Here is a 13,726-nt window from a genome sequence, read left to right on the forward strand (position 1 = left end):
TATCACACTTGCTTAGTGTGTGATGAGGCTTTTCTTTAGCAAAAATAAAATAAAAACTTGTAATTTGAAAATCAATAGGAGAGTGACCTTATTTTTTAGGCAATATTTTAGTGAGACTTAGAGTTGTATTTTTACTATCGCTTAGTTTTGTCTCTACTTAAACATAGTTGGAGCATTTCAAATACCTGAATATAGAGTGTTCCTATTTTGTAGGTAATTTTTTAGTACAAATTAGACATGTATTTTTACCTGATTATCCTTTAGTTTTATCTCTACTTAACCCTAGGATTGTTGGGGGGTATTTTGTAACCAAAAAAAAATGTCTAGTCCAAACAGTGGCAACTCCAAGATTATTTTTTAGAGGGGTTAATAGTGTTGGAACTAGAAATTTGTTGTGGGAGTAAAAAATAAATTGATTTTTTTTTTTTTTTTGTATATACAACTTTCATATTATATACAATAATCTAAAATAGTATTCTAAATATTACATACAATATAGTCTAAAAAAATTATTAATAGTTTAAAGATTGGTAAGACAACTACCATTAAATGCATAAATAAATATAATTAACTAACTAATAATATATTTTTGTCAAATTAATAATAATTTATTATATTTAATATCAATTATATAAAAATATATGATAAAAAAGAATAGTAAAACACCTGGAAGTAGAACTGGGAGTAAACATAAAACTAAGAAAAAATAATAAATGATATAAGTTTTTACTTTTGAAGTGTATTTATTTATTTTCTAGAGAGAATGTTTATTTATTTATTTATTTTTAATGAATGAGCAATTTTAAGAGTATTGCTACTAACACAACACTTTCATAGCAAAATTTAGGTGGCAAGTTATTAAAGGTATGTAAAAAAATGATGTAAGTTGTGGGCCTAGATAAAAATCAATTACAACTTGCCACTTAACCTTTATTGTAAATTTATTGTGAAAAATAATGTGAAAACAGTATTAAGATGATCATATTCAAGCTCATTTCAGCAAGGCTTAAACAAAACTTAAAGTTAGGGAGTTCAAAATTTTATTTTTGGAGGTAAAAAAAAAGTTTTATATATACTAAAATTAAAAATTGGCTAGGGGGTTTATTTGAACCACTGGGTTGGCTGTAGTGCCGCCCTTGAGTCTAAACAAGTCTCTTAAATATTAGTGTAGATAATATAAGTGGAATAATTTTCTTTCCAAATTTGGAAAATTAAAAATTAGGCTTCCCTTCATGTTCAAATTCTCTTCTCTCCCTGTAAATGTAATTATCGATTTTTTTTTTTAAATTTAATTTTTTAAAATGGGTCCCCTAAAATCTTTTCCCTCCTCCTTTAAAAGAAAACAAAAAAACACAAGGTTATTTAAATACCACAATCCCCTTTCCACTCTTCACAAATACACGGTTGAGCAAAATTATTGAGCACTGTGGGAGCAATAGTATCTCATTTCACATAGATGATGTGTTTTATCATGACATTTTATATTGGGAGCTCAAGGCATTAAGGTTAGCCACGTTCAAATTCCTTTCTCTGTATTCATCCCTGTAAATGTAAAATACAAATCTGCTTATACGCATTTCTTTAGAAAACAATCTGGCTAAATTCTGTGTTTCTGTTGCAAAGAGAAATTCAAAGGAAATACCCACTAATTTCAAGTCACTATATAACACATTGAAAATTACTTTTCATCTTCCTTTATAATAGACCCATGTGCAGACTTGTAACACCCTTCATTTGAAACAGTTAAAATGTTAACAAACCCTTTTTTTTTTTTCATGAATTGGAAACTATAAGATCATGAGCACTCAACTGAGACTTCTTGGGAAACAAATTAATATGAAAATCACAAGATTAAGGTGCATGATGTTGGCAACTAGAAACAATAGCAAGCTTTGGAGTACCCATATTTTGTATGTTCAGAACTTCGTTGTTATGTCAAGACGTTTATAGCTCAACCAGTATCTCCTGGTGTTTCTAACAAAGACATATAGGATTTAAATCCTCCCTCCCTATCGAATAATCAACAAAAGAAAAAAGAAAGGAAAAGAAAAAAAGAGAGCTTTTTATTTTTTTTATAGGTATTTAGTGGAGGAAGGGGAGGCAGGTTCCGACTTCCGAATCCTTGATTTTGGGAACCACAAAGGACACCAATAATTCTGGACAATCACTTGAACCCCAACTTTGTTGTTATCTTGGGAGAAAAAGAAAAAATGTTTAATCTCTCCCTGAGCTATTTGTGGTTTATATGTTTGTTGAAATTAATAATCAACATGGTCATTGGTTTGTGAGCCACTTAGCATTTCCAGCCTCCCATAAACAAGGGATATATGGTGAAGATGTAGCTCTAATCCTGTGTGGGTATGTGATTTGTAATTACCTATCAAAACAAAGTGAGATATATAACTAATCAGTGTCATAGGCTAATTCTTTGACGAGAGAGCTTTAGCAGAGATATAGTTTATTTTATGAACAATGTGATGGTTGAATTATGTTTATGAAGCAAGGGATGGGGAAACTACCGTAAGTTTGCTTTGTGCTTTGCTGGTTACTTATTTATTGTGATGTATTGCCAGGAATGAGTAATGCAAAGCGCTTTGTATGGGCCTTTATTCGATCCAATGTGTGTTTGGCTAGCTTATTTGCTTTCACACAAAAAGTAACTTTAAGCAAATAAGTTGACTTATTATGAAAAGATAACTTATTTGCTTAAATTCACATTTTGTCTTACATTTAAGCAAATAAACTTAGCCAAATATTATGTATGCTTTTCTTTTTTTCTTGTTCTTGAGTCATCCTACAGCTTTTAGACCTTGATCCTCTTTGAAAATAGGCTATGAAGTAATGTTACTCATCTTTTATTCATAAAATGCAAAGAAAGAATGAAAAAAGTGCTACAATTTTGGTAGTGTCAATAAACTCTTAGTCTGGGCCCTTCTTCATATCAGAATTTTGTCTTCACAATAATTTTACTAGTATTCTTTTCTTGTCCTTGAGTCATTCAGCTACTTATCAATATAATTGTGTACTTTTTTAAACCTTGATCCCAAAAGTAAAAGGGAAAAAATGGACAAAAAAGTATTGTTGAACATCTATTCTTCTTGAAATTCTGGGGAAAAAAAAAAAACTAACAGTACTAGTTACTAAAAACTTGTTTGCCTGAGTCCATGTAAGACAATGGTTTGATTGCAGACCTGGTTTGAAGATGATTGTTGGATCTCTGCATCATAAATGCTTTGAAGTCAAGGATGGGCAGCTGGTTCTCCATTTGTTGCTACATTCTGTTGGTACCTAAATTGTTAGAGGCTTTTACTCAAAAGTTAGAGGCTGCCCCGTGTGCAAATTCTTTTATTTTTCCATCTCATGAGTTTATCTGGAAGAAAGTGTAATTGTCACAGTTTTCTCTATTGTTTGTTTAGGTGAATCTTTTTCTTCGACGAATGCTATTATTCTTATGTCTATGTTGTTGGGGTATTCCACTCCTAAAGATTTAATTTTTTTAAGGCTTGTATTATATATATTTACTAGATTATGCGTGCAGGTTCTGTGTTTTAACTGCTTACCATCATTATAATGATCTAAGCTACATTACTTTTTAGTACTTGAAGCTCTTTTCACGTGTTTTTTTACTTGAATTGTGCCTCAGATTGATGCACAACCTTTTAGATTAATATGCATGGAAGGCTACAGAAAGTTTTTTGAATTGTCCTGTCCCAGGCTAGTCCTCAGGAAATCAAGATCATCTGTCACAAATTGTTTCTAGGAAAGCAGATTTCTTAGTGAAATATGGAAAATGATTCATTGAGCTCTCATGATATGTAGTTCAGTATAATTTTCTTTTTATTCTTAGAACAAAACATCTGCTGAATATGAAATATTGGAGTTTGGCTATAATATGTTTTGTTTTCTTTACAAAAACATCATTACTTTTTTGAGTTAACGTTTTTTGTGACCCTTTAAGAAGATTGGATTCTAATGCAGCTAGAATGGTTCCAAGCAGTCTAGACTTGCATTCTCTTAAGCACAGTGTCTAATAGTTTTGTTACATATCCACATAGTGAACATCCACATATTTTGAAACACATGAAAAGAACCAAGAGATATACTTCAATTCAAGAACCTAAGATTTATGTCTTAGCTATTTACAACAGAACCTAAAATCAGAGAACTCATCATGAAATTATTAATAGAATTGAAGGATGAAGTGGTAAAAAAACTGAATTATTCTGGTATCCTATTTTGTAATTAACTATGCTTAAGAATTATTCATAACTGCTAGCAGGAAATGCAATGCTCCAAATAAGCAAATTCTTTGGACAAAGCATCAATACCAATACAATCCCTTCATTGGCCTTGCTTCAGCAACTCAGTATTGGCAGAGGTATGTTACTTAGGATTCCTTTATATACGTTACCATATTTTTTTTTTTTTTCAATTAAGCTAACGAAAACTTGTGGATGGTCAAAGCTATTGATAATAGTGGTATTCTTAACCTTCTTGTATGTCGAAGGTAAAACCTCCTCTAAACTTTAGGGTTGATGAAATGGTCACCAGATATAAGCCTTGTTAATGGGATTTGTCAACATGACAATGGCAAAAAGAAGCTTTGCATGGACATGTAGGTGGTGACGAGAATTAGTTTGGAGGAACCCCATTGACAAGACTTATAACTGGAGGAACCAAATTTAAATTACTTTTTTAAAGGAATATATTTAATTCTTGGCCCCTTAAATTTAATTATAAGTGCATTATGATCTCAAGGAGAATAGGAAGAAGAAATTCGAACTATTAACCGCTGCTTCATGAGGAGTAGTCCCCAATGTTGTTAAAGAAGTGTGCTTAAGAGCTCAAAGTTCAAAGCTCCAAGGTCTAAACGCTTCATTTGGTTGAAGAAAAGTCAATTAATAAAGCATGCCTCAGGCACACTTTTCTAATGCTTTTTGAAGGTATGATATTTATTTATTTATTATTATTCTAAAAAAAAAATATGAATCACTAAATTAATTTCTCAAAAAAGGAAATGACACGGAGTCATGGACCATTGACTTGTTAGAAAAATACTATTCTTAAGGTGCTGTATTACACACACACATACACAAAAGTCTATATATCAAAAGATATGAAGAATAATTTACAATTCTTGTGCTTTTTGGCCTTTGCCTTTTGGAAGTTTTTGATTGAACCATATACTTCCTTTAATCATAGCTATCGTAGTTGGTTTTCTTAAGCACAAGACCATTATATAAAATGTTACATATAAACTTTCTATAACTAGTTTATGTAAAATTTGAACTTACAAACTTTGTACAATTGTACTATCTAAATAAGCTCATAGGAAAATATATTACTATTTTGGTTATTTATTTATTTTTTATATATTATTGCTATTAATATTTTTATTAGAGGTTATTTATATAATATTTGAAAAATGTGTGTTTTACTTCAATCAGGTGTGCTCTTGCGCATTTTGTCTAAGATCCAAGAAGTGTATGCACTTGATTCTTTTACCAACATTGGTGGTCCCTAACACGTTATGCTACCTCTCGGGGTAAATGAAAATTTTCTTGCAGTGATATATGTTTGAAAAATTAACATTAGATACAAAATAACTTCTGACTCTAGCCACGTTTGGGAGGTTGCTGAGTAGCAATGTAGGATTACAAAGGAATCCATTATGAGTGTCTCTCTCAGCTGCTCTAGGTTGGCCTTCATCAAAATAAATTGGACATTGACTATGAGATGAAAATGGACAACTTTTGAATGATTTTTTTTGCTGGCATAGTACACTGTACACACATCTTTAAAATCTTAAGACATATGTAGGTTTGTCATCTAAGAGCTAAATGAACTCACCTTAGTCACTCTAGGATATATTTAGATATCGTTTATTTTGTTGAAATTGAAAAATTACTACTGAAAATACTGTAAATAAAGGTAAAAGTTAGTTAAAATAATATAATGGAGCCCATAAATAGTACCAAAAAATGTAATAAAGTCTATAAATAATATAAAAAATAAGTTAAATAATGAAATAATTTTAATTTTTAATTCTAACACAAACGCAGCATCGATCCTTAATTTTGTCGGGTGCACTGCACCATGTGGGTCCAGCCCATTCTTTTGCTTAGCTTATTAAAAGGGCTTGTTGGACAAGCTGCTGAGAAGTCAGCAAATAAATTGAGCTTGCTGAAGAAGCTTGCCAAAAAGGAAGAATAGAAGTCATCTTTTTCTTTTCTCTAATATCAAGTACAAAAGTCAAGGCAAGGAATTAATCTTTTTGCTCTGCTCTTCAGACAAGCAATTTCTGAATTTAATATGCCCATTTCTGCTTCATCATCTAAATTCATATTAGACATGATGTTCTTCAAGGTAATCATGAATCTGCTTTTTTCCTCACAGAGTTCGTTCAACCTCCCTTTTGAAGCTCCACATAGTTGTCATTTGATCCTGTGTGTAAAGCATGAGGTAAAATAAGGTGAAGATTGGCTCTTTAAATTTGTCATATAAGATATAACCGTATGTAGATTTCCAGGTTTTGAATTCTGTTCCTTTTTAGTACTGGCACTTGAAACCGTATTATTATCCTTGTTGTTTTTGTTGTTCTTGGAGGTTCAAAAACCCATTGAATTGCAGATTTTTATCGGGCTTGGCATTGCTTTTGTAGGAAATAGGCATTGCATGGTATGTGTATGTTGATGTATTTTTTTTCCCATAATTTCAAATATATATTGACATATGTTGACATATTTATTTTATTTTTAAATATATACAACGTACATAATAAACACACATGATAAAGGGAAATTGCTGACACAACCAAGCAAAAGAGGATGGCATCATAGTTCCTTTCCCAAAAGCTAATTCAGTATGTTTGAAGGTTTTCCCAGAATCTGGAATTTTGATGAGGAAGCCACTATCCTATTGTAACTATAAAATAATTCCAAGGTTCAAAAGACTTTAAAAAAATAATAATAAATAAATAGGCCCTTCCAAATCTCTAGACAAGTAATCAGAGAATCTTTAGGGCATATCATAGGTCACATCTATGTGGAGCTTCAATCTTTAGTCTGACTGATTATTGCCAATAAAATAATTTATTAAAATTTAAAAAGAAGGACTAAATATTGGAATACACAAGGTGAGTAACCACTTTTGATGGTGTTGAGGTCCTATTTCACATTATCAAGCAGTTTTTGTTATGATTTTTGTATGATTGGATGAATGCCTTGGGTAAAATTGCAAGTGTATTTTGTCTTAGTTTTCCTACTTTTGAATTTCAGCCATAGATAAAAAAAATAACAAAATAAAAATTTAAAGGTACATATACACACATTGACACGCACACACTACCACAGGGGTCCACGAGGCCAGAGTGGGCTCAGTAGTATGGCTGTAAACAGACTGAGCCAAGTCAAAATTAAAAATTCAGACTTGTTAATTTTATTTTATTTTGAACACAAGTCAAGCTTGAGCTTGTCACCAAACAATATTACATGTTCAATCTTGATTCATTTTCTTGTCGAACTAGTTTAAGGTGTTTATGAGTTACTTGATTAACTTTTTATTTTCCATATATAGTAAAACAATGACTAAATTGTTTTATTCCTTCACAAACTTATGAATTTTTACTACATATGGACCGTTTTTATAATCAAATAAACTACAAATAATACTTTGATGTCATATGAACTTATTTACAAACTTATACAATCTAATTTCAAGTCGTATATTTTTACAACAACATACATATAAAAATATAATATTAGATATAGTTATTTTTTTTTTTTGGGTGAGGAAAAGATATATTTAAATTGAGTTTCATGTTCATGAGCTTGTTCAAGAACACATTATTATGATTCAGATTGGCTTGTTTAATAGTCATGTTTATACTTGGGCTTGACCTTGGGATGTTTGCTAGACAAATGAACATAAACTAGCCTTTTTCCAAGTGAAGCTCGAGTTGTTTATAAATAGCTTTGTTTGTTTACCGCCCTTCTCAAGTTAGGTTAGCCCCGGAATAGGATTAAAAAAAAAAAGTTCACTTTTAATCTCAATACTAGGATCACAAATTTTTTTAATCTTTTAACTTTTTAGCTTTTCTCTCTTACATTTAAGTGCTATTCCACAGTGCAATAGCCCTTGTTATTGGCTATTGCACCAATTTTAAATTTTAAATCCAGTTAAGCCCCCATTAGAATTAAGTTAGGAGCTCTTTTGCTTTTGCCAAATCTAGGGAGACTCTTTTCTATTGGCTTGCAATGCTATACCTATGAAACTTTGCAAATGCTTTTGTATACACATAATGCATAAATATAATAAATTGACTTAAAATTTCTTTTACCATGCCTCAATAAGCAAACCCAGCTCTTGTTCTTTATCATGTAGTTTTACTCAAAACATGTCAAAGAGTAAACCTATCATGAGGTTAAAGTGCCCATAATTTCATGCAAGGCATTGGGTCCATATTATTATAAATTTTTCTTATATTTATGTGTGTGCACGTGCACTCTTGCATTTTCATTTTTATTTTTTTATTCAATGACTTGCGTTACTGCTAAAATTTCTTTCTTTCTTCAACTGTAACTCTTAGAAATGACCTGTGTGAATACATTCTTCTGGAATCTTTTCCTTATTTCCCCCCCTCTCCTGTATACCTACCGAGTTAGCCACATCCTGGAGCTGTTTATTAATTACTTTTATATGGGAAAATAGGTTGCATCTAAGTGTACCCTAGTTTGAGAAACCTTATACAAAATTCTGTTAGTGCAAAAAGAGAACTAGTTATTTACTTATATGATATATATCGCTACCTTGGAAAATGACTTTTTTCAATCTTCATCCACAAGGTAGTTTACTGGTTGCATCTTAAGCAGTTACTTTATATATCAACTTGAGAGCAGTATGAATTCTAAATTGAAAATAATAGCAAATCTCCATAGGCATATTGAATGAATATCTTTCATCTTCTATTCAAGAAAATTCCATTCATGACATGATGAGGCAAACAGCTAGAATCAAATTGAATATTTACATAAACTTGATTTGAGAAACAAATGAAAGCTAAGTACTTAAAACATTCCTGTCATTAGGTTAAGGGCTGATATTGGCTGGTCTCTCGGGATACAGAAGCTCTTTGGTTTCCCAACTGCTTGCCTGAAACTGGGATGCACTTTACAAGCCAACCAATTGGCCATGACAAAGCTGCAATTCCAATGCAAACACCCCATTGCCCCCAATCCAGTCTCTCAGTATTGGCAAACCTCTTCAAAAACTCCACCATCACCAGTTGAAGAACTATGGTGATCCCAACAATTGCCATAAATAGCTTGTTCGTAAGTATCCCTTTGAATATATTCTTCTTCTCCAGTTTCCTTGCGTTAAATTCATTAAATACTTGGCAAAGGACAAAAGTATTGAAAATGAGGGTGCTCTTAATGCTCTCCTTTACACCAAAGATGGATTTTCCCTTAAATTGTAAAACCAATAAGATGGTTACTTGATACACAGCCTGTGCTATGAGATTCCTCCACATGATTCTGGTTATAAGTGGCTCCGATCGACCAACAGGTGGCTTTGCCATAAGATCATTAGTGGGTTTCTCAGTTGCCAAGGCTAAAGCTCCCAATGTATCCATTATCAGATTCACCCATAATAGTTGGACTGCAGTTAAAGGGACCTTACCAGAAGAAACAGCTGCAACAAAGTTGATAACAAGGGCAGCAACATTCACTGTGAGCTGAAACTGAAGAAATTTTTGAATATTAGTGTATACACACCTTCCCCACCTCAATACTGTCACCACAGAGGTAAAATTGTCATCCAAGATGACTATATCTGAGCTCTCTTTTGCCACTTCAGTTCCTTGGATCCCCATTGAAAGCCCAATGTCTGCTTCCTTTAGTGCAGGTGCATCATTAGTTCCATCACCTGTGACTGCAACCACATGACCTTTATGCTTCAAGCATTGTACCATAAGAAGTTTGTCAAAAGGAGATGACCTGGCCATTACAAGGATTTTGTCAACTTTTTCCATTCTCTCTTCAGGTGAGTAATTTCTAAATTGCACCCCTTCAACTACAGCTTCATCATCCAAATCCTCATAAGGATTGAGAATCTTGCATTCAAGGGCAATAGCCCTTGCTGTATGCACATTGTCACCAGTGATCATTTTGATATTCACTCCAGCAGCCCTGCAAGACTCCACAGCTGCACTGACTCCTGGCCGACATGGATCCTTCAAGCCAAGTAACCCTAATAATGTCAGCCCATTTTCTTCAAGCTTCTCAAGTACTTGTCCACTTTCTTCTTCAGCTTCTTTGTAGGCAAATGCAATGCATCTTAGGCTTTTTTGTGCCATATTCTTAATAATAGTCTCAAGCTGCAACTTTTCTTCCTCATCCATTACTTTCAGCACCCCTTCTCTATCATAATACGTAGAACACATGGCTAATGTCATTTCAGCAGCTCCCTTCCAATGAGTATGAATGGTCTTCTCATTGTTCCTCTTCACCAAAACCCCACTTCTCTTTTTCTCTGAATTGAAGGCCTCTACCTGGATTATGTTATAATTCTGCTTTACTGCTTCAACACTTGTATTTAAATTAAACACAGCCCAAGAAAGAATTGCTTTCTCAGTTGGACTACCAGAAATTTCAGGAACTGATGTAGAATGTGGTTTGTATACTGTACCAGTTGTGTTTAAGCTAACTGCTTGTTGTAGTAGTTTGAGAATATTACCTGCCAAACCCGCAAAAGTGTCATCTTTCACTGCTTCCTTTCCAAGCCAAAACTCTGTAACTTTCATTTCATTTAGTGTAAGAGTGCCTGTTTTGTCTGTGCAGATTATTGTAGCCGAGCCCATTGTCTCGCAAGAAGATAGTTTTCTGACCATAGCATTATCAGCCATCATGCATTTCATTGAATAAGCCAGAGTTAGAGTAACAGCCAGAGGTAAGCCTTCTGGAATAGCCACCACAATGATAGTAACGGCAGCAGAGACAATACTCACTACTACATTCATCACATCATTAAACTTTGTCTTTCTGCCAATGAATTCCTTGTTTCCTTTGTCATCTCTAGTGTTCCCTGTGAAGTACCGAATCAACATAACAAGAAGAACAAGTGCTGCCACCAACAGACCAATCTTCCCTATATAAGAAGTTAGCTTGTTGAGGCGTGCTTGCAATGGCGTCTCCTCATTCAAGTCACGATTTATAGAACTCATCATCTCACCCCATGCAGTGTTCATGCCCACAGAAGTGACGAGCATGAAACCATAGCCATCCGTGACCTTTGTGCCTGATAACATAAAGGGATTCCCTTGATTGATCTCAATGTGGTCACTTTCACCAGTCATGCTAGACTCATCCACCTTCAAAGAATGCCCTTCCAAGAATAACCCATCAGAGGGAACTTGATCACCAATCTTTAAGCACACAATATCACCCACAACAACATCAAATATCGATATAGGTTGGCGCCTCCTATCTCTCACAACTTCCACTGTTATATCACTACTCTTTGTTGAAAGCTTCTGAAATTGCTTTGATTGTTTAAAGTCACTCACTGCAGACACAGCAACCACCAAAAAGACAGCAAGAATAATACTCCCACCATCATACCACCCATCTTCCCAGCCATCTTGCTTGATCCCAAAGCCAAGAGAGAGCACAGCACATGCCAATAATATTAAAATAGTCGTATCTTTAAATGCATCGAACACAAATCTTAGAAACATTTTTGGTGGTGGTTTTTGGTATTTGTTGGCACCAAAGACATCCTGTCTATGAATAAGATCAGCCTCACAGCCATTGATACCGTTTTTTACATCAGTTTCAAGAATTAAAGCAAGTTCTTTAACCCCGCCAAACTCACTCAAAGACTCAAAGTTTTTGTCCCTTACCGTATCGCGGAGCTTCTTTGGATCAACAGTAAGCAAAGAAACGGGTTTGTTGTCACGTGGGGAGTCCTCGTTGATACGCTGCACGTCAATGGCAACGTAGGAAAGGGTGCGCAAGAGAGAGCCATCCTTGTCAAGGACTTTCTTGGACAAAGAAAAAAGGAGCCTGGTGAAAGATATGGCCGTGAAAGCCATCCTCCATCTCCGTTTGTGGGTCTTGGAGACTGACCACAAGTCTTCTTGTCCTTCATCACCTATCTCGCTAGGCTTTCGAAACCTCAAAGTAGACATAACAATGAAACCTAATAGATATTAGAGAGTGAGTTTGTTACTGTGTACTCGTAGTCCAAGAAGAACAAATAAGGTTTTTTTTTTTTTTTTTTAATGAAAATACAAATAGAGCTTGGGATAATAAAAGGGTTTGAGAGAGAGAGAGAGAGAGAGAGAGAGAGCCAATGCTAAGAGCTTATGGTGAATTGTACGGTGTGTGACAATTTTCTTTGTTTATATATAGCGTAAGCTAAGAAGTTTCACTGTAGGTTCTTAATAATTTCTGTGATAGATCTTACTACGCGTTATATGGTTATATGTAACTTTCATGAAATTTACAAGATAAGATTACTCTGTGTAATATGTAACTTTCCTGGAATTTACAGGATAAAATTACTCTGTGTAATATGTAATTTTTTGTAATATAAGCTCTTTAATAATTGAGTTAGATTTTTTTTTTTTTTTTTCATTTTATAAATGATTATTGATTTTTTATTTTTGTAGATAAGGTTTACGTGGTGTGTGTGACTCTTTGTTATTTTATTATAGGAAAATAAGGATGTATTCAATATTTTTACCATTTATGGTTTTGTAAAACATAACTGTATTTTGAAAATAGAATCTTAATTGATTGAAACTTTTTTTTTGTAATTTTCCGAGTAATTATAGCATTCACGCCTTCCTTGCGTAGCATTAAAGGAGAAAAAGTGAGTCGTTGGACTACGTATTGGGTCACGGGCAATGGGTGCACATTAAAATATCTATGTATATTGAATGCTTTCTATTTAATTAATACGATCAAATTTGAGTGAACTTTTTACTTTTATGGAAAATTGGTACACAGCCGGGTTTTTTTTTTTTTTTAATGAAAATACAAATATAGCTTGGGATAATAAAAGGGTTCCAGAGAGAGAGAGAGAGCCAATGCTAAGAGCTCATGGTGAATTGTACTACGTGTGCCAATTTTCTTTGTTTATATAACGTAAGCTAAGAAGGTTCACTGTAGCTTCTTAATAATTTTTGTGACAGATTCTACTACACATTATACGGATATATGTAACTTTTCTGAAATTTACAAGATATGATTACTCTGTGTAACTCTTTGTAATATAAGCTCTTTAATAATTGAGATAGATTTTTTTTTTTTATATTTATTTTATAAATGATTATTGATTTTTTATTTTTGTAGATGAGGTTTACACTGTGTGTGATTCTTTGTTATTTTATTATAGGAAAATAAGGATGTATTCAATATTTTTACCATTTATGCTTTTGTAAAACTATAACTGTATTTTGAAAATAGAATCTTAATTGATTGAATATATATATATATATATATATTTTTTTTTTTTGGTAATTTTCCGAGTAATTGTAGCATTCACGCCTTCCTTGCCAAAGAGAAAAAAGTGTGAGTAGTTGGACTACCTATTGGGTCATGGGCAATGGGTGCACATTAAAATATCTATGAATATTGAATGCTTTCAATTTAATTAATACAATCAAATTTGAGTGAACTTTTTACTTTTATGGAAAATTGGTAACACACCCGGTTTTTTTTTT

General features: G+C 33.1%; 1 protein-coding gene and 1 long non-coding RNA gene across 5 annotated transcripts in view; one reads left to right on the forward strand and one right to left on the reverse strand.

Annotated features, from left to right (window-relative positions):
- Nucleotides 1-8,993: 8,993 nt before the first annotated feature.
- The window catches only part of LOC126706342 (putative calcium-transporting ATPase 13, plasma membrane-type), a 60,772-nt gene continuing 56,039 nt past the window's right edge, over nt 8,994-13,726 (reverse strand). The window contains exon 2 of one of the 4 annotated variants that reach the window (XM_050405758.1): nt 8,994-9,924. In XM_050405758.1, the coding sequence (XP_050261715.1) occupies nt 9,083-9,924 (842 nt within the window). In that variant the 3' untranslated portion in view covers nt 8,994-9,082. Of the gene's footprint in view, nt 10,735-13,726 lie in introns of all 4 variants that reach the window. The other 3 variants (XM_050405760.1, XM_050405756.1, XM_050405757.1) reach the window with 3 other exon arrangements.
- LOC126706345 (uncharacterized) lies at nt 9,905-12,614 on the forward strand. The gene is made up of 3 exons (XR_007648558.1): nt 9,905-10,041; nt 10,839-10,947; nt 11,077-12,614. It is a non-coding gene; the product is annotated as an uncharacterized LOC126706345 (long non-coding RNA).

This window comes from Quercus robur, chromosome 11, assembly GCF_932294415.1.
Source record: "Quercus robur chromosome 11, dhQueRobu3.1, whole genome shotgun sequence".
NCBI classification, from domain to species: Eukaryota; Viridiplantae; Streptophyta; class Magnoliopsida; order Fagales; family Fagaceae; genus Quercus; species Quercus robur.